Below are 24392 nucleotides of genomic sequence, written 5' to 3' on the forward strand. Positions count from 1 at the left end.
ACAATGTATCCCATTAAACTGGAGCTTGGGCATTTGGCAATCTAAGGAGAGCACGAGGCAGTGAAGAAGGGGTCCTTGGCCCTCGATACAGGATGGCTTTGTAGGCCTGGTTCCCTCGTGGGGAATGTGGAGTCTAAGTGAAGCACCCTCTCATCCTTCCACAGAGCTCTGACTTCTACTCACACTGAATGAGAATTCCAGAAAGGGCCTGCTTGAACTTCTCCTTTGCTTCTTCCATGTCTTTCTCATGGGCAGCTTTCTCATTCACCAGGCGGCGAACGTGGCTGTTGGCCGACTGGATCATCGAGTAGAAGTTGTTGGCGCTGCGACGGTTCACCTCTCCCCGTTCAATCCAGGTGAGCAAGGTCTGCACAGCTTCTGAGAATTTGGAATCATCTGAAAAAAGAGGATTTTTTAAATCATCAAAAGTAGCCATGGCTCTATCTACCCAATAGGCTGGCAAGGAGACCACTGTGGCTCATTGGAAGAGGTTGTTAAATGAACTGTGGAGGATGAGGAGGTGTGCGTGTACCCACAGGCAGCAGGTAGCCAGGCCAGCTGAAAGCACGGAAGACCCCAAAAGTCGTCAGACCGGTGGCAGTCTATGAAGAATTTTCAGAGAGAGAATTGTTTCTTCTTTTTAAAAAAATATTTTCTTTGCTAATAGAGAGTTCACTGATTAGAGTAAAAGTTTACTGATCAGTGTTTTCACATATTGAGAATTTCTTAACCTCTCTGACTATGTGTGTGTACAGGTACATAATGTATGAATTCCTGTTCTTTTAATAAGGACAAGTAAACCTGAGTCTTGAGTTAGCTTGAATTTGATAGTAACTATATCCTGGATCCAGAAAATCACAGTGTTGGAAGGAGCCTTAAGAAAGAGTTACACAGGTAGTTCTTTAGGCATCAACACTTACATTTTTTACCTTTTTATAGCATCACTCCTGCATTCAGTCCACAGCCTCAGGCTTTTCACTCAGTCTCAGTCACAATCTATTTTGATGTAGTTCATTCTATTTCTACATTTCTCCACATCCTGATTCTCTTGCCTGAGGAACCCTCCAAGTAGATTTCTGCAGCTAGTTAGGAGTTGTTCCCTGATGTTAAAATAGTAACACAACTTATCCAAAGCTTCTGGCCCAGCTTCCTGAGATAGGCACTTATATATTCTGTCAGAGGCTCCTGAGAGAGAGATCCATTAGCATCCCACTGAAGGCCTGTTCTAGGGCTCCACATCCCTGTCTGGCCAGAAACCCTTAAGTCCATTGGAATAGCTCTCACTGTGGTTTTAACTTCTTGCCTCTTGCCATTTTTCAGTGTAGACATATAATGAGAGGTAAGGCTTCCCTTTAAAACTTCTTTTTATTTCATTACTTGCATGCAATCTTTATGTTTGCTGCTCATTTTTTGCATGAGGTCCACACACTATCACATTCATTCTCTAAAAATAAAAAAAATCAGATTGACTTATTTGGTGTGTTATGAACTTGACCTTTTACCAATGCTTTCAGCCATTCCAGCTTTTCAGAATGTACCATTGTTTCTGTCTCTATTCTATGTCTCTCTTCTCTTACAGGAAGACAAAATAATCCAAATGAAGGATTTCTTTTTTAAAAAAAGATTTTATTTATTATTTGACAGAGAGAGAGAGATCACAAGTAGGCGGGTGGTGGTGGTGGGGGAAGCAGGCTCCCTGCTGAGCAGAAAGCCCAATGTTGGGCTCTATCCCAGGACCCTGAGACCCTGACCTGAAGCCTCAGGCAGAGGCTTAACCCACTGAGCCACCCAGGTGCCCCTTAATGAAGGATTTCTTAAAATGTGTGAATCCCTTAGGCTATTATGTTGCAAACAAGTTTGGTGAATGAGACCTATTTGGAAAGTGGAATTAGCAGCATCATGCTGAGTCTAGAGCACAAGAAACAGGGAAAATTCATACCATTAGAGCCAGGTTGGTATCATCAACAAGATCAATAGGACACCAGCATTCATCCAATAAAATCAACCATATTTGGAGAATGAAAAAGACTGGATTTAAATTACTACCACAGGAGGCCAGGCAGGGCAATTAGCGTTAAATTAGAATAATAGCTCTGAGAGTCAAGCTGGGAAACAGGAACAAAAACTATAGGGAGAACCCTCTGATTTAGCAATGTCTCGAAGTCTCCACAATCACCACATGAAATAAGTTGGCCATTTTAAGTGATTAAAGAAGTCGTCTTTTGGTTGGTGGTAACTAAGTCTCTGAGCAATCTAAGAATGGACGCTGTGACCACTCTCTGGGTCCCCATTTTCTCATCTGTGGAAAGGGATTTTTACCAGAGTTTTCCAGGGTGACATCAACTTCTATCATTCAAAACTAACTTGTAATCCACAATGAAATGGGATGCTGACAGGTCCCAAGTCATGAATCACAGCTAAAATTCTCTGATATAGAAAAGTGGGGAAAATGTATCTTGTCCTACTCATGTTTGGAGAGAAAAACGTCATCCCTTGAGGCAGTGAAGGAAGAAAGACACAGGTGTGAGGGACTAATTTTTTTCATTCTTCAGTTACTAGGTACACCTCTCTATCTGCAGAACTCTAACACAAGAAATGCTTAGAATCTATTAGTGGGAAATTCAAAGGATAAATGCCAACAATGCAAATATACTTATTAAATTTCCCCCAAAGAAAGGGGTTCTTCTAATCACAAAGCTCAAGTGCTTTCTGTACCTTTTAGTTTTTCAGCAACAATGCTGCATTCGTGATCTGAATAGTGGACCACTGGTGGTGGGGATGGCGGGCGCAATCTTTCTTCTTCCATCCTTCTACGGTGGCGCTCCTCCCTTGCGAGCATGCGCTGTTTGCATTCCCACTCATACAGGTCATCTCGAGCCTGTGCAAAATCGACGTGGAGCCGGCCTGTGTCCTTCTTGTCAGTGCTGGAGCCCAGGCGAATGCGGTAACCTAAGTGCACAAGAGGCAGAGAGGAGTACAAGAGTAGCATAGTGGGAACAACTGTTAAGTACTTTTCCAAGTTTAGTGCTTCTAATGTGGTTGTAGCAGTTTCAAGTGACCACACAACCTTAAATTCTCTCCCCACTACTAGCGAGGTGAACCATCAAAAGGCTTGAAGTATATTTCCATTTCTTTTTTTTAAGATTTTATTTATTTGACAGTGAGAGATCACAAGTAGTCACAGAGAGAAAGGAGAGAGAGAGAGAGAGAGAGAGAGAGAGAGAGAGAGAGGAGGAAGCAGGCTCCCTGCCGAGCAGAGAGCCCAATGCGGAACTGGATCCCAGAACTCTGAGATCATGACCTGAGTCGAAGGCAGAGGCTTAACCCATTGAGCCACCCAGGTGCCCTATAGTTCCATTTCTGATCACAGTTTACTATTCTATGGGTTGGGGCAATCTTGTTCCTAGGAATTCTATTCCTTCATCTGCCACTCTACCCCTGGCAGAGGGAGGCTCTAGGGGTAATGGTATTAAGAATGATGCCTTATATGGTGCCTCATATGGCACCATGGGTTGGGAAGAATGGGAAAGGAAGCCTCAAACTGTGGTGTTTTTGGATAACTTCAGGAGTGTCAGTCATACCATTATATAGAATTTTGATAAAATTTAAATGGATCAGCTTGACATTTAAATCCCCCAAATTACTTCCTAGATGTATTTGGCAACCCTGAACCTTTTTTTTCTGGGAAAAAATGGATATGATGGGGAGTGGTATGTGAACCAGGTGATACATAATTTGGGATCCTTAAAAAGAAGATGTAGTGTGCTTACAATCTAGTGGTATAAGATCAGAATTCAGAAAAACAGGATTCAAGTCCATATGTCCACTTTTTGTGCCAGCTGTACTACTCAAGTTAAATCTATTAATAAAAATGTAAAAAACACTTAATAAATTTTTATTAGCTTTTTAAGTTTCAGAAGCTGAGCTAGCTGCTTCCAAACACATTTATCTCAATTCATTCTCAGCATAAGCTTGCAGACCAACTCCTGCTTTAAATAACTAAAAATATGGAAAATATATATGAAACAATGGTTTTTAAGACATTGGACATTGGGCCTTGAAGACAGAGATCACTGAGAGACAAGAAGCAAATGTAGCGATCCCTATGATTTTTCCAGTTTATTACATGGAGAGTTTCCAGGCCTCAGGACAGGGAGGGGGAACTCAGTCAAGGCATGGTGATCTCCCTGAGTTGAAGAGACTGAACTAGGAATCCAGGGAGACTATGGCAGACAGAGTTTATATGGCAGAGTACTGGAAAGAAGAAAGCTATACAAAGAAAGGACTTCAGAGATCTGCAGAGGGTCCTCCATTATTATTTAGCTGCATATTGATGTGTGTGTGTGTGTGTGTGTGTGTGTAAACTATCTATGCATTAGAGGTAACAACCCCTGGAGCTCACATGGGGCTGGGAACAGTTCTCTTCTCCACAAGCCAGAGCAGGGAAAAAAATGGATAGTTCACAGAGTACTGAGTAGAGTAGTCAGAAGGGTTTTGCTTTAGTGGAGAAAAATGAGCTTTAGACTAAATACTGCTCTGGTTCTACTCAACAAAGCTTAAAAAACAAGACCTACAAGGATAAAATTTTTCCATGTTACTAAACTGCATCCCAGAACAAAGTTCAAGAATATTTATAGGAATGAAAAATATCTGGTACCCAATATGGTAAAATTCATGTTTGGTATCCAATAAAAAAATTACCCAATATTCAAAGAAGGAAAATCACAGGAAAGATTTAAAAAATCAACCAATCAAAACAGACCCAGAAGTGATACAGATAATATAATTAATATAAAAGGACATTAAAAAAATATTATAATCAGATTTCATATACTTAAGAAGTTAGAGAAAATGTAACCATATTAACTAGTAACATGAAAGACAAAAAATAACCAAAATTAAATTTCTAGAGATTTGAAATGCAATATCTAAGTTGAAAAAAATTCACTGAACAGGACAAATGGCAAATTAGACACTGCAGAAGAAAAGATTAATGAACTTGAAGACACAGTAATATGAGCTATTCAAAATGAAATATGGAGGAAAAGGACTGAAAGAAAATGAACAGAGTACCAGTGAGATGTGGGACAATTTCAAGGGGCCTACTATAGCCTAATTGGGCCCCTGGCTGGAGAGAGGGGAGGGAATAGAAGAAAATATTTGAAGAAATAAGGACAGAAAAATGTCCAAACTTAATGAAAACTCAGAGATCTAAGACTTTCAATGAAACTTAAGTGCAAGAAACACGAAGGAACTTATACCAGGCATATAATAATCAAATTTCTCAACACCAGTAATAAAAAAAGAGAATAATCTTAAAAGCTTCCATAGACTTAAGACATGTGCAGAGAGACAAAAAGATAACATATTTCTTATTGGAAACAAAGCAAGCAAGAAGATAATGAAGTAACATCTGAGAAAGAAAAAAAAACTGCCCACCCAGAATTCTCCATCCAGAGAACATCTCTTTAAAAAAGAAATGTAGAATAAATTACTTTTGATATATACAAATGTGGAAAGAATTAATCAGGAGCAGACTCGTACTATAAAAATTGTTAAAGGAAAATCAAGCACAGGGAAAGTGATACCAAATGAAAATTTGAGTCTATACCAAGGAAGGAAGAGCATACCTAAATATGATTCCATTTATATGAAGCTCTAGAAAATGCACACTAATATGACAGACAATGGAGCAGTGGGGCCTTGGGAAGAGAAGGGTAGGGCAGGACGAAGGGATCACAAAAGGAGTACGAAGGAAGCTTTTGGGGGAGGTAAATATGTCCATTATTTTGACTGTAGTGATGGTTTCATAGCTGTATGTATGTGTCAGTAAAACCAAACTGTATTTTTGAAATATGTGAATTTCATTGTATGTCAATTATTATACTTCAATGAAGCTGTTATAAAGAATAATGCCCCTTAACACAAAACCCACTACACATTCTTTTTAGAAAGAGGAAGAATAAATACATTTCATAAACACATTTTACCAGGGCTCTTTACAATGTACAAGGCACTTTCACACTTAGTCCTCTTATTTGATCATCTAAGCCATCAGAAAAATGGCTATTAATGATTACCTTGCCTATTCTCCTAGGATCATGGAGAGGATCAAACAAGAAGATGATATGAAAGCTTGGTATAAACACATAACAGATACTGTGATGTTATGAGATTGGTACATCGTGCACAATGCCAGTTCCCTAAGATGCTCAAACTCCAACAGAAAAAATGGTTATTTCTACATTCCCAGTCTCTTTTCTAAAGGATTTTTGTTTGTTTTAATCAGCCATCCAATTCAGGGCACTTCTATCACTTATGAGATTTCAGGGAGTGGGTTCAAATTTAAAGGGCAAAATTTAGTTATTTTCACATCACTGATGATTACAATCCCCTTTCCCCTGGCAGCCTTGAAAATGTTTCTAGGACATAGTTGTTGCCACAGAGCATGTTTAGATGGATACCTCCTGAGCAGCATGTTGTCTTTTATGTACAACTCTTCAGAGTTTTGCAACACCTTTAAGTTTTTATTAAAACAGTCTATTGTGGAATGTTCTATTATCATTCCTAAGTGCTATCAAATCTTCTGTACATTTCACAGCACTTAGCAAATGTAGTAAGAGTATGCTACATCTCAATAGCCAAATTATGGAAGCAGCCCAAGCATCCATTGATAGATGAATGGATAAAGAGTAGATAGTATAGCCCAATATTCATAGCAGCAATGTCCACAACAGCCAAACTGTGGAAAGAGCTGAGATACCCTTCAACAGATGGATGGATAAAGAAGATGCGATCCATATATACAATGGAATATTACTCAACCATCAGAAATGATAAATACCCAACTTTTACATCAATATGGATGGGACTGGAGGAGATTATGCCGAATGAAATGTCAAGCAGAGAAAGTCAATTATATGATTTCACCTACTTGTAGAACATAAGGAATAGCATGGAGGACATTAGGAGAAGGAAGGGAAGAATGAAGGGGGGAAATTGGAGGGAAAGATGAACCATGAGAGACTGTGGAGTCCAAGAAGCAAACTGAGGGGTATTAAGGAGGGCACGGATTGCATGGAGCACTGAGTATTCTACATAAACAGCGAATCTTGGAGCACTACATCAAAAACAAATGATGTACTGTATGGTGACTAACATAACGATAAAAAATAATAATAAAAATAAAGGTAGTGAAAATAAAAAAGAAGAAGAGGTAGTATATATACACAATGGAGTATTAGTCAGCCATTGAATCCTGTCATTTGTAATGACATGGATGAAGTTAGAAAGTATTATGCTAAGTGAAATATGTCAGAGAAAGATAAATATCATACGATTTCATCCATATGTGGAATTTAAGATACAATACAAATGAGCAAAGGGGAAAAAAGAGAGAGACAAACCAAGAAATAGACTCTTAACAATAGAGAACAATCTGATGGTTACCAGAGGGGAGGTGGGTGGGGGAATGGAGGAAATAGGTGATGGGGATTAAGGAGTGCACTTGCTGGGATGAGCTCTGGGTGATATATGGAAGTGCTGAAGCACTATATTGTATACCTGAACCTAATATAACACTAGACGTTAACTAACTGGAAGTAAAATTTAAAAAATTAATAAAAAGGAATATTCTACATCTTCTTCCTCCTCTCCTTCCCTGTTACCAGCCTACTTTTTCATACTCTCATTACGTTTTCCCTGGCCTGTTGCAACAGGCATCTAACTGACCTCCCCTCTTCCTAGATGCTGGGGATTCGAAATTAAATAAGACACAGTCCCTTCCCTTAAGGAATTCATACTCTTGTCAGGGAGGCAGATGTGGAAAGAGACAGTTCTAGCATGGTGCTATAGGTGTCATGGTAGGAGGAAACACTGGTACTGTGGAAGTGCTAAGGAAGGGGTGCTTGGGGCACAGTGGGAAGAGAAGTCAGCTTTCCAGAAAGAGGTTTCTGGAAAAAGCTTTCTGGAAAAAGCTTTCCAGAAGAGGTTATGCTTGAACTGGAGCTTTGAGGTGTGGGGATGTAAATATGGCAGGTGGGATGGAAAAGGTAATTACAGCCAGAGCAAAATGCATAAAACACCACGGCACGTTCTGAGAACTAGAATTAGCTTAGTGTGGTTAGGACATGGTATGTAAGTGAAGGACTAGGAGATGGTGTTAAGAGGTAAGCCAAGTAATCAAGGACCTCAGATGTGACAAGTAAGGGAGTTCTGGGTAATGGAAACAACTGAGAACTGCTAAAGAACTTTAAAGAAGTTAGGTGCAAACATTCATTTTCCAACTCTGAAGGCAAGAGGGGATACCATTAAGTCTAAACTTTATCTGCCACAAATGCAAATACACTGAGCTGCAATCTCTGCATTGTGTCTGGTGGGCACACCGCTCGTAACTAAACACTTACCAGAAAGATAAAGGGCTTTGTCCACCATATATTCCTCAGCAAAGCGAATGTGACAAAAGTTCTTTTTGCTCTTGCGAATGGCAATGATCTCTCCACACTGTTCAAACACTTCCACGATGATCTGCTCTGTCCCATTTTCAGGTAGGCCACCCACAAATACTGTTTTGCATCCTGGTGGTCGTTCTCGAGTTGCAGGAGGTGGAAGATCTGAGTGGAAAGGCAATTAAATTAAAAATTAGATTACAAAATTAAGATGTTCGCTTGGGATAGACCTCTTAGAAAACGAACATGTCCCAGAGATAGCTGTATGGTCCCCATCAGACTTTGACACAAGTGCCAGAAGCATGTGGCCTCTAAGGCACTCATCTCTGCTCCACAGAACATGGAAATCATTTTATTCAATGGTTTGGTGACCATGATGCCTAAATGATAAAGAAGACCCATTTGTCTGTCCCATCCAGAGTTCTTTAACTCTGTTCTTTACTTTTGTTAGGACAACTCAGCTATGCCCTATTTTCAGTCATTTTTGCTAAGATGACAGTTGGGGAGAAATCCCACTCACTTAAAATTCTTACTTTCTAGAATTCTTGGAACCAAGGTCCCTGAGAGAACAGTTACTTAATTCAGTTGATAGTTACTAAAAGTTTGTGCTTACTGAAGGAACTGTTTCAGAATTAATTTGACAAGGATGGGGTAAATATTTACAAAAATATTTATGGGTACCAGAATGATCTGGCTGACAAAGTCAGCCGCACTATAAACCATCTTTCTAGGTTTTTGTCTTTTGATACCAGTGAGTCCTTCTTCCAATTTCTGGCTGGAGAGGTGAGGTCCAGAGTCAATCCTGCAGCATTTAGAGGGAAGTATGAAAGACAGCAGAGAAAGTAAGCTCATCTGGGAAATCATTAACTAAAGTGAGATAAATTTGGCTATAGAGAGTCATTAAAAACCTACTTAATGGACGATTCTCCCTCTGCTAAAAAAAAATGCTTTCTACTCACTCATCTTATACATTAAGCCTGCTGTATCTGCCAGCTCTGTCTTGCTATTTGTATGTATCCAAGCATTTTCCAAGCAAAATTCTACAGTTCACAGCCCAACAAAATAAAGGGTTTTGTTAGTGTTGGTTTTGTATCTGCAAGGATTTATTTTGTGTAATCCAGTCTTTCCATTCAGCTCTGTATAATAATTCTCCCAGCTCAAGATTTGGAGAGCTTAACAACTAGTGATTACAGCTCCCATGCAAAAATAAATGAGCCTCACTTGTAGATCAGGCCAAGGTCCCTGCTTGACGCTTATCCAAGTTGGCAAGTGGATGATTTGGGAACCTCCTTGGGTATGAGCATCTCTAGCTTCCTCATTTTGCTACCACTCTGTCTTATCAGTGTGGCTCAGAATAATCAGGTTCTCATGATGCTCTCTTCCTCTCTATTTAGTCAATAAAAGGGGGTAAAGGGATTCAGGGAACTTATAAAGTTTCTGTTAATCTTAAAAATTTCTGTCATTTCAAGAACTCACTTTGTACTCTTTTGTTTCATAGGAGAAGTTTAAAAGGAAAATGAAGATAATCTAGTGAACAGGAATCTGAAATGTCTTAGTCATGGGCACTGGCACAATTTGATTTTAGCCAAAAAGGGGAAAAATGAGGTCCAGAATCTCTTGAGACTTCTGCTTCTGAATTTTCAAGGAACGGAAGGATTCTAGTATCATACACTTACAGCAATTCTCAATTCTGACAGCACATTAGAACCAACTTGGGAGTCAAACAAACAAAAAAATCCTGGGCCCACTCCAAGGAGTGATTTAATTAGTTTGGACACAGCCTGTGCATTGTTTTTTAAAAGCTCCTCAGGAAACTCTAATGGTAGCTAGGATTGAAAACCACTGACTTGGTTTAAACTTCTCACATTACGGAGAAAAACCTTAGCTGCGTGAGGCTGAGTGACTCATTCAAGGTCACCAAATTAGATAGAGAGAGAAGGAACATGAACTTGGAGCAGGCAAACCTGGATTTAAACCTTAACTTAATAACTGTCTGTAGGACCTTGTAAAAATTACATAATGTGAGAACCTTATTCGTTCATCTGTAAAATCAGGATACTGTCTTCCACCCTACAGGGTTTTTGTAGGATAATAATCTACTGTCTAGATTGCAAGTGGTACAATGCCTACCATTTGATAGGTTCCCAATAAATAGTAGTTACTGTAGCATCATTATTATTATTATTTACTGCTAGAGAACCTGGGTTTCCTGATTACCAATCTGAGGCTTTCTAAAGCCCTACCACAAGTCTGGAGTGGAGTGGTTGCTCAAGACCTGGACTTCTAAATTCCCAGCTCCTTACTTTATCCCGATCTTCAGATAAGGCTTGGTTTGGGAAGGAATCACTCTTCTCAATAGAGGAATCTACAGCTGTGAAGACACATATGGTTTTGACCACAGAACACAGAGCCATGTTTTCAAATCAAGGGCTTTAGCTGAAAATCCTGTTTTAGAATCATTCAGAAGTTTACTATTTAAGGAATTTGATAAGAAACTTTTTGTGGAGTAAATGATCGCCTTTTTATATTATTTAAGTTTTTTAGTTAGGTCTACATTTAGTCCACTGAGAGACTCTAAGGAATGTCTGGTTACTGCCACAGTTACATATAACACTGAAAATATAAAGGCTTTTTTCCCTTTAAAAATTCTGTGAGGTTTAAAAATTCTGTGATTAAGTCATCATCCTATTAGATGCTGTGATTATTCTGTGGTAACTGGTAAGTAAGCAAGCATAAGAACCACTAAGAGTGGGGTCAAGAATGCTGGGGTTTATTTATTTTCCTTGGGTAAATGTAGAAAGCCTCTTTGATAGCATTCGCTGAGATTTAGGTGTATGCCACTCAATAAGGCAATGGGCTGTACTATCTTCCTTAATGGACAGTACTTGTACTTTAATTAACAGCTCAAAGCACTTTTTTGTCTGGGCCTGATTTTTTAATCCCACTGAAATACAGTGTTCTGGGCACAGCAAGGATAACTCCATAGGAAGGCAAATTCAAAGTCTACCTATTAATAAGGTAATGTGCTGAACTCTTCTAACACCCCAACCATTACTCTAGATAGAGAAGAAAACTTCATGTAAAATGATTCAAGATAACAGAGTAATTTAATCTCTAGTAATAGAAAAGGAGGAGTTTCTAGCAACTCTAATTACAACTAAGCACCTACTCTGAGGAGCTCTTTTGGGGTAATCAGCATTAAGATGAGGGTCACTGCTGATCTTTGAGAAGTGAGGCAGGGGGCAGTGTGGAAGACTTATAAACCACTTGCACGTATCTTATTTTTCAAAGGAGCATCACAGATCACTCCCCTGGTTTGCCAGAATTTATGTACTGCAAAGTCTTCGAGTTGATTTTATTAGACAGCCCAAGACTGAAGGCCCCTAGACAATGAGCAGGGGTCAGATATATCTTAATGTCATTCCAGCTGATTGGAAATAGCCAGAAGACTGGTGGATCTTTAATAATTCTTGATTTAGGGGCACCTGGGTGGCTCAGTGGGTTAAAGCCTCTGCCTTCGGCTCAGGTCATGGTCCCAGGGTCCTGGGATCAAGCCCCGCATCAGGTTCTCTGCTCAGTGAGGAGCCTGCTTCCTCCTCTCTCTCTGCCTACTTGTGATCTCTGTCAAATAAATAAATAAAATCTTTAAAAAATTCTCAATTTACCCACTTTCTCTAATTTTCTTTATAGAACCCAGCCCTAGGAGCCAAAATGAGGTTGGCCTGTCCTGAGATAGTAAAATTTAAAAAGTGCTCTTGGGTGCTTTCCCACATCCCCGTACACACATGGCAGATGATATTCCACCATTTATTCCATGTTTCCTGTTAACTGAACAGTAGACTCAAAATGCAACCTCTCCATGCAGAAGGTCTATCAGCTGAAGTGGGAGGAAAACCAATAGCATTGTATCCTGAAAGCCAAGTAAAGGAAGCATACCAATGAGTGAGGAGTAACCAACTGTGTCATATCTGGCTATTAGGTCAATTAGGAGGAGAACTGAGAATTGACTACCGAATTTAGTATTAAAAAGTCACTAGAGTTCTTAAACAAGGGACATTTTGATAGAGGGGTGGGGCAAGGCATAAATGAAGAAGATTTGAAAGACAATTGAAAAAAAACTGGAAAGAGCTAGTAAAGATGGTTTTTGTACAGAAATGCAACCTCCTGCTTCTCTTTTAAATTTTGGAAATGTTGGAATTCCTCAGGGCACTCTGCTTGTTTGTCATTTTTTCTTGATCTACAATCTGTCTAGTGGTCTTTGTCATTGTTATACTTCCAAATGACGTATTGTTTCAAGAAGGATGAAGGGGTCACTAGTACTAAAAACAGTAGAGAGATAACGTAATTTAAGGGGTAAAAAATTACCCATTGTATCTAACACCCAATATTTAAGTGAAAATGTGTTAGAGCAATGATTGATTACTGTTTTAATTTCAGTATCTTTCACGTGGAAATGTTCCAGGAGAAGATAGGCTTGTAGTTGGGCTGGAGAGGAATGTGACATGGGAAAGCAGTTAAACTTGACTAAGGGGTGGGTAAGTGGCAAGTAGAAATGAAGGATTGAAGACAGTCACAAGAAGCATACCAGTGAAAGCTTTGTCAAGTTAGGAGCTGGACTTGGCATTTGTGGGTAATGGGAGCCCGAGGACTTTTGGGTTCTGTATATGTGACAAGCACTTGGAGGGAGCGTCAGGTGGGAGAAGGGGTAAGGAAGTGATGGTAAAGATACTTTTTAGTGAAGCAAGACAGAAGCAGATTCGATGGCTGCACAAAGAGACTGAAAGTCCCCAGCTCACAGGACCTTATTCCTTGAGAGGCCACTGAGTACAAGAGAATATACCAGAGACAGAGGCTGAATATACCAGAGGCAGGCTAAGTCCTGGGGTTTATAATCAAGGCCTGGCAGACAAGTTTAGGTTGGTTGGCTCTGGAGAAGATAAGGGATTCAGGCATACCAAATCCCTCTTCCCACCACACCTTCACAGTCTGGGGGTGTTAACAAAAATCATACTTGCCAGGTAAAATGTTCCCTTTCACTCTGTGGCCCTTTTAGATCAGAACTACAAAGGCATGGTATAGGTGGAGAAATATAAATGTATTTGAGAGATGTCTGTCTCTTTCTTTTCCGAGAGACTATAAAAAAAATAGAGCCTCTTAAAAATAAGGTTAGAGCCTCTTTAAGCTGCGTATGTCTATATTCTTTTAGGGACTGCTCAACAATGTCATCTATGTGTTATACACAAGGTATCTGTTATTCTTTGGAAATTCAGCAACTGAATAGCCTGTAAAGTCATCACTTGTTCCCCACCTAGATATTACAGGTTATGAGCCATCCTGTTACAGTGGACTTGATTTTGATTGAGACAATGAAGCCTAATGCAGGCTGATTATGTAATAAATGGATGATTATACCAGCAGGATTCTACCTTTACATATGTAGGAGGTTTTAACACTGGAAATGCCTAAATTCATGGCTTTTGAAGTGAAGAAAGGTAGTACCAGTGATGCACAGCTTTCTCTAATCCAAAGGTGATACACGGGAAGAAAGGGAAAAAAGTCCTTGCCCTTTTGTAAGGACAGTGGCAGTAAAAGTAAGAGACAAGTGTATCACAGTGCCATTCACTCACTTAGGCACTAAACACAAATCCAGGAATGGCCACTTGAGCTGGCAGGTAAAGTCTACTAGACAATCTTAGTCTCCATTCCCTAATTCTCCTGTGACATATTAGCTCTTCTCCCAATTCAGTCCTCTGAGATGCTAGTCTCCTAGATTTCTTATTGGCCTGGAAGGAAGTATTCTGCTGACCTTCAAGTTCAAAGACCTGAAGAAGGCATTAACATTTTTCATTAACAAAAGGGACCAAGGTGATTTGTCTAATCAACCCTGACTGATTCTAAAATCCTCTCGGTTATGAGCCGAATATCCTAAGTAGAATCTGGGTCCCTGCCAGGGCCTGATTCCATGATTAACCGATTCCTATGTAAGGTAGGAGATGAAACAGTTGTCTGAAGTCACATGACAGAAGTTCTGTTTATGGTGATAAGGCAAGTTCATTTGATCTATGGCCTGAATCCTTGAATGTGTCCCTTAACAGCTTTAATCTCAGCACTGTGGTAGCAGCTCCCTTAAGTAGGCCACCCAGCACCACCACTAGAATTGTGGAAAAAGCTTTAATGAGGCTTGGGTCATGTGTAGAAATAACTTCTGATCGCTTAAAGTAAATAAAACCCCAAATAGATTCAGAAAAAAAGTCTTGAGTCAATTACTGCTGCTATGTTTTAAGTGAAATATATCCACCATATCTTTGCAGATGTTTTTAAGAGTCTAAAGAGAAACCTATTCGTTACCGACAAGACAGATCGCTAGACCATTTCCACATGACTTTCACTGCCTGGATGGATGCAAGTGGCTTGACTTCATCTCAGTATTCCTTTTTGCCCTCATTGCAAGTTAAACCTCACCCCACTGTCTACTGCAGCCCGTCAGTGGAATAGCAGTAGTTTGAGTGATGTGTGAATATCTGGTGGCAGTGGAGGATTCTTAGCACCAGATGTACACTCTTATATGCCTCAGGTAGGCTCAGATACACTCTATTACTGCCATCATCAGCATGCAGGCCAGTTATGAAAAACAGAGTCTGTAAATGACAGTGTTAAACAATTTGTGTCCGGTGTCTCTTTCTGTATGAACACACTTGAATTCCTTACCAGATGGCATTAGAAACATGTTTTATCACTTGTACTGCAACCAGCACACAAAAATCTACTGTTCTGTGCATAAAATTCAGCCATGCCTCGTAAGAGAAAATTTTCCTGTCTTTTGTTTTCTAGGTGAAGCTTCTATACATACATCTTTGAAGCCCTTGGGTATTCTTTTGAAAAAGAGTGTTCCTAGACACCAAAACATTGTGACTTGTGTGGAGGAAAAGCAGAATATTACTTGGATTTGGAGGGAAAAGCGTGCAGCTTTTACAGTGTATGATCTCTTTTACTACTGGCATATCTGGTGGAATTGGAGGAGGTACTATTCCTAAGCCAGGCATCATTGGAGTTATTGGTGGAATTCCAGTCATCATTCCAAGGGCAGGATCAAAATCTAAAAAAAGGAGAGAAAAGAGAGAGCAATAAATGACACCAGGCAAGGTCAAGTGGAGGCAGAATATTACCTTATAAATTTCAAACCAAATCTTTCTAAGACAGAGGCGAAATATTTAAGAAAACATGGTATTAGCATCTCCAGGATTAAATATCATATTCTACTTGTGCATTTTCCTTTTGGGATAGGTCTGTTTGTTTTTGTTTGACCAATCTGTTTATCTCTATATCTCATTTTGATATCCAGGCCTTTCATACTATGACTGTGCTTTGTCTGTTGATCTTGCCTTCCACTGGTTCCCAATGCACACCCTCCACTCCATTCGGACAAGGCTTCTTCCTCTCCCTTGTAACACTTGTCTTTTTGCAGTATAGCATGGTACTAAGAGCATACAATTTGGGAATTAGGCAGACCTGGTTTGCTTAGCAGGATGAATCTTTTGAACCTCCATTTTCTCATTTACAAACCCCTACCTTATAGGGAGCTGTGACAAATAAACAAAATGATAAATGTGATGTGCTTAGCATAATGTATAGCACAAAAAATACTCGATAAATAACCATTTTCCGTGCTTTTGTTCATGTTATTCTTCCTGCCTAGAATCATCTGAGCCTCCCCAAATTCTCCCCATACTTCAAGCCTTGCCTTAAAGAACTCCTCAAGGCCATTCTCCCTGAAGAACTTTTTCCAGATATTTCTGGTTCATTCTCAAATCTGTGTTGAAAAACTGTTTTGCAGCTGTTGCCACTGAATTTTATTTTATTTTGCATCATCTTTTCATTCAGGGATGCTTCTTGGATGTGTAGGAGCCCTCACAAATGTTTTTTCTGCGAGATTCATCTACATACACAGTTTGATTTACCCTAAATCAGCATCAACACTATTCAGTGGCATAATCTCATGAGATACTATGAAATAAATGCCACACCAGGCAGCTAGAGTGATTTACTTACCAAGCTGCCTTCCTGGAACCAAGACTCTGAGAGGACTCCATAGGCAGGAGTTCCAAAGCTTCTTGGAGAATCTGGCTGACCCCACATGAGGGGTAGAGGATTGGAGAGTGCCCCAAAGGGGAGAAAGGAGAACTGGGATCCACATAAGTTCAGTATGAGATTGGGACTCCTTGCTTAGACAACACTGTGCATCTTGGTCAATTCCAGGCAATGATGGGGAAATTTAAAAATTTCAAGAAAGGTGCTTCATAAGATTAGAACCTATATAGGATCTGTTCTGGACTCAGGGCACCTACCCTGGTCACACTACCTACCTGGCTGGTCCTTAGCACCAGATGGGGACTTAGAGAGTATCAGGGCAGGCATTTCAAAGCATGAGGTCCCCTGAGATGTGAACCTAAGGCAATGGTCCCACTTGCCTGGGTCTAAGGGTGATACTGATTTCATTTAAATTTTGTCTCTATATTGAAACACAAGTTCTTTGAGAGAAGGGAATGCATTCTACTTCCTTATTTCCCCACTTCTCACCACCGTCCTCTGCTACAGAATGCACAATGCACTGCAAACAAAGTATTGCATAAGGAGTTCTGATAATACAAGGGTAGTTGCAGTAGCACTAGCAGGTCCGACTCCCAAAAACCTTACTTTGCTCACCACAGATGCTTGAGGGAACAATGCCTAAAAGCATGTCCTCAAGCTGGCTCTGAATCCCCTGGGTGGCTCTCTAAGATACTGAAATGGGTAGATCTAAACAGTGTAAAAAATCTGTGGTCCATAGAGAAGCAGAACTTCAGGTATACTAGGCCCAGAAAAGTGAGTCTTATGACCAGGTAGATGGGCAGGTGGGTAGCACATGTGCGTCTTCTATTCAAAGTCAGCCCATAAAAACTAGGACATTCCCTATCTTCCCACATGCCGAAATATCAAGACCCCAGATATGTATGAGAAGAAAAAAAGATGTCTTCCAAGAAAGAAGAAATTTTTTCTGAAAATAAATTTACTTTTACTCTCACATGTCAACTCACTTGTACACATGCATGTGGCTGTGTGCATACACACACACACACACACACACACACACACACTCCCTTCCTTCTTCCCTGTGGCTCTCATATCTCTAGTTTCCCCACATACTAGTTACATGACCTTAAAGAAGGTTTCCTAATATCTGATAATATAACACTATTTCTTTTTTGATAAAAGTGGGGATAAATGATGACATTTAGCTCAAAGGATGAAAGGACAAAACAGATATGAAAACCTCTGGCATGACAGGTGGGTGTCTTGACAGTTAAGTTTCCATCCTTCCAGTCAAAACATTTGTACACATATCAATAAGTTCACTTATTCAGGCATTCATTCCCACATTCTATAAGCATTTATGATAGCTTTTTGCTTGTCAGGCTCTATGGGCGCAGGGGGTCCAGGTTTTCCTTTCCATCGTAGGCCCCTGATACCCCGTGTTTCTATGCTATAGAATAAGAGCACTGTGGTTTAAAATGCCATTTATGTCTTTGGAAAATTTGATTCCTTGTGTATATGACTTTGGAAAAATTGTTAACATTATCTTACCCATTTACAAACTGTTAATTTTCAGTAGGAAAAGATCAGATTAGATTGTGTGCCAACTAAACAATTCCATCTATTTTTCCCCTCCAACTGAAATGTTTGTCTTCTTTTTTATTGTTCTGCTTGCCTCCTCATTGTTATTCATATAGCTCTGTCACTCACAACTCTACCTTAGCACAGATTACAGAAACATCAGTTCATTAAACAAGTTCTGCCGCTTTGGCTGAGAAAGAAATGCCTGTCTCCATGTACTGTCTACTAATAAATGAAGACAAACAAAAAACAAATACACAGGATAAATATAACTCCTGACTGATGAACTCACCACTCTGTTTGGTATGATTACATTAATATTTTATGAAATTCATTTAAAAGCAAATGTATTCATGACATATGGCTAAAGTGAGAATAGATAAACTCCCTTTCTTTCTTGTGTTCAATATGCCATGAGTTCCATAGGCTACATTGCCTAGCAGGGCTTGCTGCAGGGCAGGTTGCACAAGACATTTCAAAGACTCCTAACACATTGATTATTCTTTTGTTTATCTTCAACCATTAAACACCAAAGTTGATGTGAATTTCCAATGCCAACCAAGAAAATAACCATTTGAAAACACTGGACTTAAACAAGTATTGCAGAACCTGAAAAATCAAAGAAGTCCAACAATTTGAAACACACTGGGAATAGAACGTCAAGAGAAATTATCTCCCTTGTCAAGGCCTCCAGCCTGGCTTTGACAAGTACACTAACAAGTGCATAGTATTAACATTTATGTTAGGAATTCAATTTAGGAATTCAAATTCATTTTGGAGGAGATTTGAAATCATCTTATAAGGATTATGGAAAAGGCCAAGGTATTCTTCTAAAGTCCTTCCCACAATAAACACCCTGTTTTGCTTTTATACCTCTTCTTCTAGCACCTTTTCCCTACAGCCTTCTGACTCTTGGCACTGCCATGCCTGGAACTGTCATAAGGCATTGGTTTGTATTCCTTCTTCTGATTCATGAACTTCCCCAAATCTCAGTGTACTAGAGATGCTATGAATGCGGTGTTAGTTGGGCCAGCTTGCTCCTCTGCATTGCAGCTCTACTACAAGATTTCAAGTAATACTTAATTGTAGCTTTAAACATTCCCACTTCCTAGCAACTTAGGTGCATTCAACCTAGAGTAGTTATCTGGAAGTAAAATCATCCTCTGCTCTCCTTACACATTTGAGCCAGGGAGTTACACTGGAGGCACATACCATTTCTATGCTGCCATTCAGTGAGCCATATGTCCATCCATTCAATAGTTTGATGCCAGGCCCTGTACCAAGTGTTGGGATTGAGGGAATGAGTAAGGTAAAATCCTCGGCCTCATAGTCTAGTTTAGAAACATTCATGCAGTTAAAATGCTGTATCACCGATTATCAACACCCAAACTGTTGGGTGCTTACAGTGTGCTAGGGCACTGTGCTAAGCATTTTATAAAATCACATTCTAGCAAACCTGTGAACTAGCTATTGTTATTATCCTTCATTTTATACAGAAATTGGGGCTCATAGTATTTAGTTACTTGCCCATGATTACAAGCCAGTAAGAAGCAGAACTAGGATTCAAATCTAGGCTGGTCTAACTACAATGCTCCTAACCACTACACTGCCTCTCAGTATACTATGACAATTGTTTTAATGAATTAACTCAGTTATAGGTGTAAGGTGAAACAGGTATGATTAAAAACATGGCAGATGAGGGGCGCCTGGGTGGCTCAGTGGGTTAAAGCCTCTGCCTTCGGCTCAGGTCAAGATCCCAGGGTCCTGGGATCAAGCCCCACATTGTACTGTCTGCTCAGCAGGGAGCCTACTTCTCTTCCTCTCTCTCTGCCTGTCTTTCTGCCTACTTGTGATCTCTGTCTGTCAAATAAATAAATAAAATCTTAAAAAAAAATTCTAAAAAAAAATGGCAGATGAGCAACAAAGTGCTTCCATACATTTTTTTTTTTTTTGTCCCAGTGTGACAGATTAAAGGTAGATACAAATTCTTTGAGACTCCTCTCATTAAGAGGTGAGGTCTATGTTGCCCACCCCCATTTGAATCTGGATGGGCTCCAGACTACTTTGACAGAAGAAGTCTTGTGTCTATTTTCAGGCTCAGGCCTTAAGAGAGATACCATTTCCATTTCTTGTTTCTGGGAACACCTGCTATTGAAACTTCAAGAGACTGTGTAACACGTTGGAGTATGGTTGTAGAGAGACATGTGGAGAGGGCCTTAGAGTAAATGGAAGGAGAGGAATCCAGCTGAGCTCGGTGTTTTTATCTGTCCCTTCCAAGCTGCCATGCATATGAATAAAGTTGTCTTGGAACCTCCAGACTAGCCTACCATAGCTGAGACATCCCAGTTGATACCATATGGCACAGAAGAATTGCCCATATGAGTCCTACCCAAATTCTTCTCCCAGAAACTCATAAAATAGAATAAAATGACTGTTTTTTAATCTAAGTTATAAAATAGTTTGTCATACAGCAATAGATATATAAAGTATGCAGTATGACTAGGGAATGGGATGTGATTAGTCAATAGAGTTGGCTATTTTCAATGAATGGAGATAGTACACTAAGCACCCAAACTAGACTGATCATGATTTTTCTTAGATTATTGAAAGGAGCTTTGTGACCTTCCGAGGCCCCAGAGCCACTATCTTGAGAAACTGTTGTCACTGTACTGTTGCTGTGTGGAAGTGGGCCAGTTGAAACAATGTCAGGGGACTAACACTCCACTAGGTGGACTAAGAATACAGATGTCTACAAAACACTAGGAACCTTACAGGCTGACCATTTTTGAAGCTTGACAAAGATACCACACATGCCAATTTCATGGTTCAGTCCTTGATATTTTCTGGCAGGATGGCTCACAGTGGTGTTCTTCCTATAAAATGCAAACTCCATTTTTGTGGCAGATGAAGAGGGATGGTGTCCATAATACTACTACTCATTAATTCAGTGTACATTAATTTCTAGGTAATGATTTGTTTTTATACATATCATCTCATTTAATCCTCGTAACTCTAAGGAATGGGCAATATATTACTCACCATTTTACAGATAAGGAAACTGAGGCTCAGAATTAACACTGTAAGTCCATTTAGTAGGTGGCTTTTACTAACCATACTCTCAGCCATTACTCTATATTGCTTCCCACAAAGTCCATGGATCCACAGGAATAAAAAGATACTCTTTGTCAGATTAAACTCTGTTTCTAACTACTCAACCTGTAGCAGGCCTTCAAATATTTATGTCCAAAAGGCTATCATCCAGTTGCTTATTTCTATACCTAGAACTTCCTGTTGAGATGTTTGATCTATGTATTGCCACACTATTAGGTAATTTAGAAGCTTCTGTTTTAAATCCATTGTTTCAACTTTGGCCCACATAAGAAGTTGAAACTGTGGCAGTGTATGAAGTGGAAGTGGGCAAAGGTAGGAGATGGCACATTTACTGTTGCTCTTACCTTTTTAGAACCGGGCCTGATTCTGGCTAGCTGGGAGCCCCTTCATGCCCTCAGAATGCTCTGCTGAACTTAGTGACTTCTCCCCATTCAAGGGCTGCCCTGCCCATAAAGGTACTTCTATTCTCTTAGATGTTCCAGAGACTCTTTAAGCACCACGGGGTAGTTTGCACTCACAGTAAAACCACTGTAATGCAACCATAGATTAGGCTAAAATAAGTTCTCCAAATGGGATCTAAATATATTAAGGTATTTCACAGAGAATTAGGATTCCAATTCAGGTATACATTTCTGGGACATTATTGCTTTTTCTTTAGAGTTCCTACAAAATTCACTGGAAAATTAAGAATTATGCCTAGGTATTAAGAAATTTTAACCCATTACAGTCTTGACTGCCTCCTCTTCATGCAAATCCTCAAAAAGACTTTTCAAGCCATCATTTGCACACTGAGGTGAAGAGAGAATACATATTTCTATGACAGCCTGGCTGCACTGTGAGATGATCCTGCAGTTATCACTAGTCCTCTTGGAAATAGGGCACAAGTCTTCAAATTTTTGCATAATGACTCTCAAGTTCTACCAATATTTGCCTGCTTCTGCAGAAGATCATCCAAACCCTTGCTTCAGGCCAGCCGGAAAGTTGAAGCAGGGCCTGGTTCATGTACAATGGCAAATAAGGTAGCAAACTAGGCTTGGGTGGGTTATATGTTATAATTTTAGTTCACAAAGACTCACCCTAGTAAGTCTCAACTTTGATTTCAAATTTCTAATGAAGCTTTATTTCTTTAGTATAAATTTTTGCAAATATCTACTTTTTCTAGCCAATCATCCACCTATTCCTTCCTATTTATTTATACTGTGTTCTTGCCTTATTGGAACATTTGACAGATTCAGGATCATGACTTTGACTCTCATCATGGGATGTTGTGAACACCTGTAGAGGGGCATTAGTGAGGACATTTCACACTAGATTTCAAGATTTTAGAGAGGAATAAAATAAAATTACATACATGTATAAATTTAATTATCGCCCTCTTAATTTGCCAAGAGAAGGTGTGGAGAAAAATAGCAGAAACTAGCCAGTATACCATTTGCACAGTTCATAAAAGAATATTTTAAAACCAAAAATATAGAAAGTCTATAATCTCAGAATAAAGAACAGTGCTTTCAATTGTGCAAATTTAGCTTTATGTAGAAATCACTGTATTTTTAGTTCTTACATTTTGCAACAAATTAGGGAAAATAATTGACTAGTCCTGGGCTACACACCCATGCTTGGGCTTCAGAAATCACTCAGCTACCACACTCAGTCTCCATTCCTATATATGAAGCTCCCTGTGAAAAGATTTTTTCAGAACACAAATATCAAACACACACAAAATTGTGAAGGGCTATGAAAAGTTTGACTTCTCTGAGGTTTGGTGTATTTTCTCCTCATGGAAAATGCAAATTATGTAATTGATCAGGTTTCCCTTTTTGTTTTGGTTATTTGGTCACTGTATGGCTCACCTTTAGAAATTGGGTAGGATCCTATAACCTACACATCTGAATTCTAATTAACCTCCCTACCTGGTCTTCACCTCTGATACTCATTTATATTTTCCTAGATGCTGGTTTATTTTACTTATAATTTTTCTTTTTTATTATAACCTTACTTACAAGCTGCCTCAAAGTCTTTATGGAATGGGGTGATGTAATTCCACTCAACATTTAATCATTATCCCTGTACCATACGCTATTACATACTTTTCAGTCATTGATGCATCATTTCCGCTTCCTGGACCATCCTTAGCTCTTTTTTTCCCTCCTGCCACATTCCTATACATCCCTGGATTCTGAACGAAAATATTACCACTTCTGTGAATGTTCCTAGATTATGACCACTTACCTATCACTTCCCCTCATCCTATCCTGGCTAAAACAGTACTTTTCTGTATGTTTCTATGTAGACATTTGTTACATTGTAGTGTCGTGATACTGACTTTGCTGCCTCTGCTACTGGACTTTGAGCTTGAAGGCAAGGATTGAGCCATGCCCATTTTGGATCCCCCTGACCCTAGCTCAATATACTTTTAATGAATGGATGGATGAATAAAAGCACAAATGAACAAAATGGATAGGAAGCCTCTGATTTGTCATTCAAGAGGCATCTCATACATGAGATGTATTAGAGAGAAAACATGGGGGTTCTAAAAGTACTGAGGCCAGTATGAAGGCAGGAATCTTGTCCTTTTTGTTCATTGCTTTATCCCTAGGGCTTCTCATAGTACCTCACATATAGCAGACCTCAGTAAATATTTCTTGTATGAATGAATGTGCAAATGATATCACTTGGCCACGTTTTATAACAGTTTCCACGGGGAGTCTTGAGAATATGATCACTGGGTAGGCTTTAAGCTTGTTTTATGGAGGCACTAATTCTGTTTGTTCTAGTGTTTTACATGTCATTGGCTTTCAGTGAAGTGTCCACCATGCAGATGAATAGTGCTCTCCTTTCTCAGGATTTCAACCTTATCTGCCACTGAAGGCATATTCTTTTTGTGGAAGATATTAAAAATAATGGAACCACAAATCTGACTCTCCTTGGAGAGCTTGGAGAGCAGTGGCCTGTCATGTGTCACACATCCCATTCTTTCTTTCTGTTCCCATCAGAGTTGGCCTTCTGGGTTCGGTGAGAGCTGTCTTCTTCTTCTCCCCCCACGCTTTTTTTTAAAGATTTTATTTTTTTGAGAGGGGAGAGAGTATGAGGGGGTGCAGAGAGAGAGGGAGAAGCAGGGAGCCTGATGGGGGGCTTGATCCCAGGACCCCTGGATCACAACCTGAGCCAAAGGCAGATGCTTAA

The 24392-nt window shown here is 39.6% G+C and overlaps 1 protein-coding gene across 9 annotated transcripts in view; it reads right to left on the minus strand.

Annotated features, from left to right (window-relative positions):
- ENOX2 (ecto-NOX disulfide-thiol exchanger 2) overlaps positions 1–24392 on the minus strand; it is a 273312-nt gene that overhangs the window by 39644 nt on the left and 209276 nt on the right. For all 9 annotated transcript variants that reach the window (XM_059156518.1, XM_059156514.1, XM_059156517.1 and 6 more), the window contains 4 exons: positions 15388–15543; positions 8406–8612; positions 2716–2949; positions 184–396 (listed from right to left, as the gene is read on the minus strand). In XM_059156518.1, coding sequence (XP_059012501.1) covers positions 184–396; positions 2716–2949; positions 8406–8612; positions 15388–15543 — 810 coding nt within the window. The remainder of the gene's footprint in view (positions 1–183; positions 397–2715; positions 2950–8405; positions 8613–15387; positions 15544–24392) is intronic.

This window comes from Mustela lutreola, chromosome X, assembly GCF_030435805.1.
Source record: "Mustela lutreola isolate mMusLut2 chromosome X, mMusLut2.pri, whole genome shotgun sequence".
NCBI lineage: Eukaryota > Metazoa > Chordata > Mammalia > Carnivora > Mustelidae > Mustela > Mustela lutreola.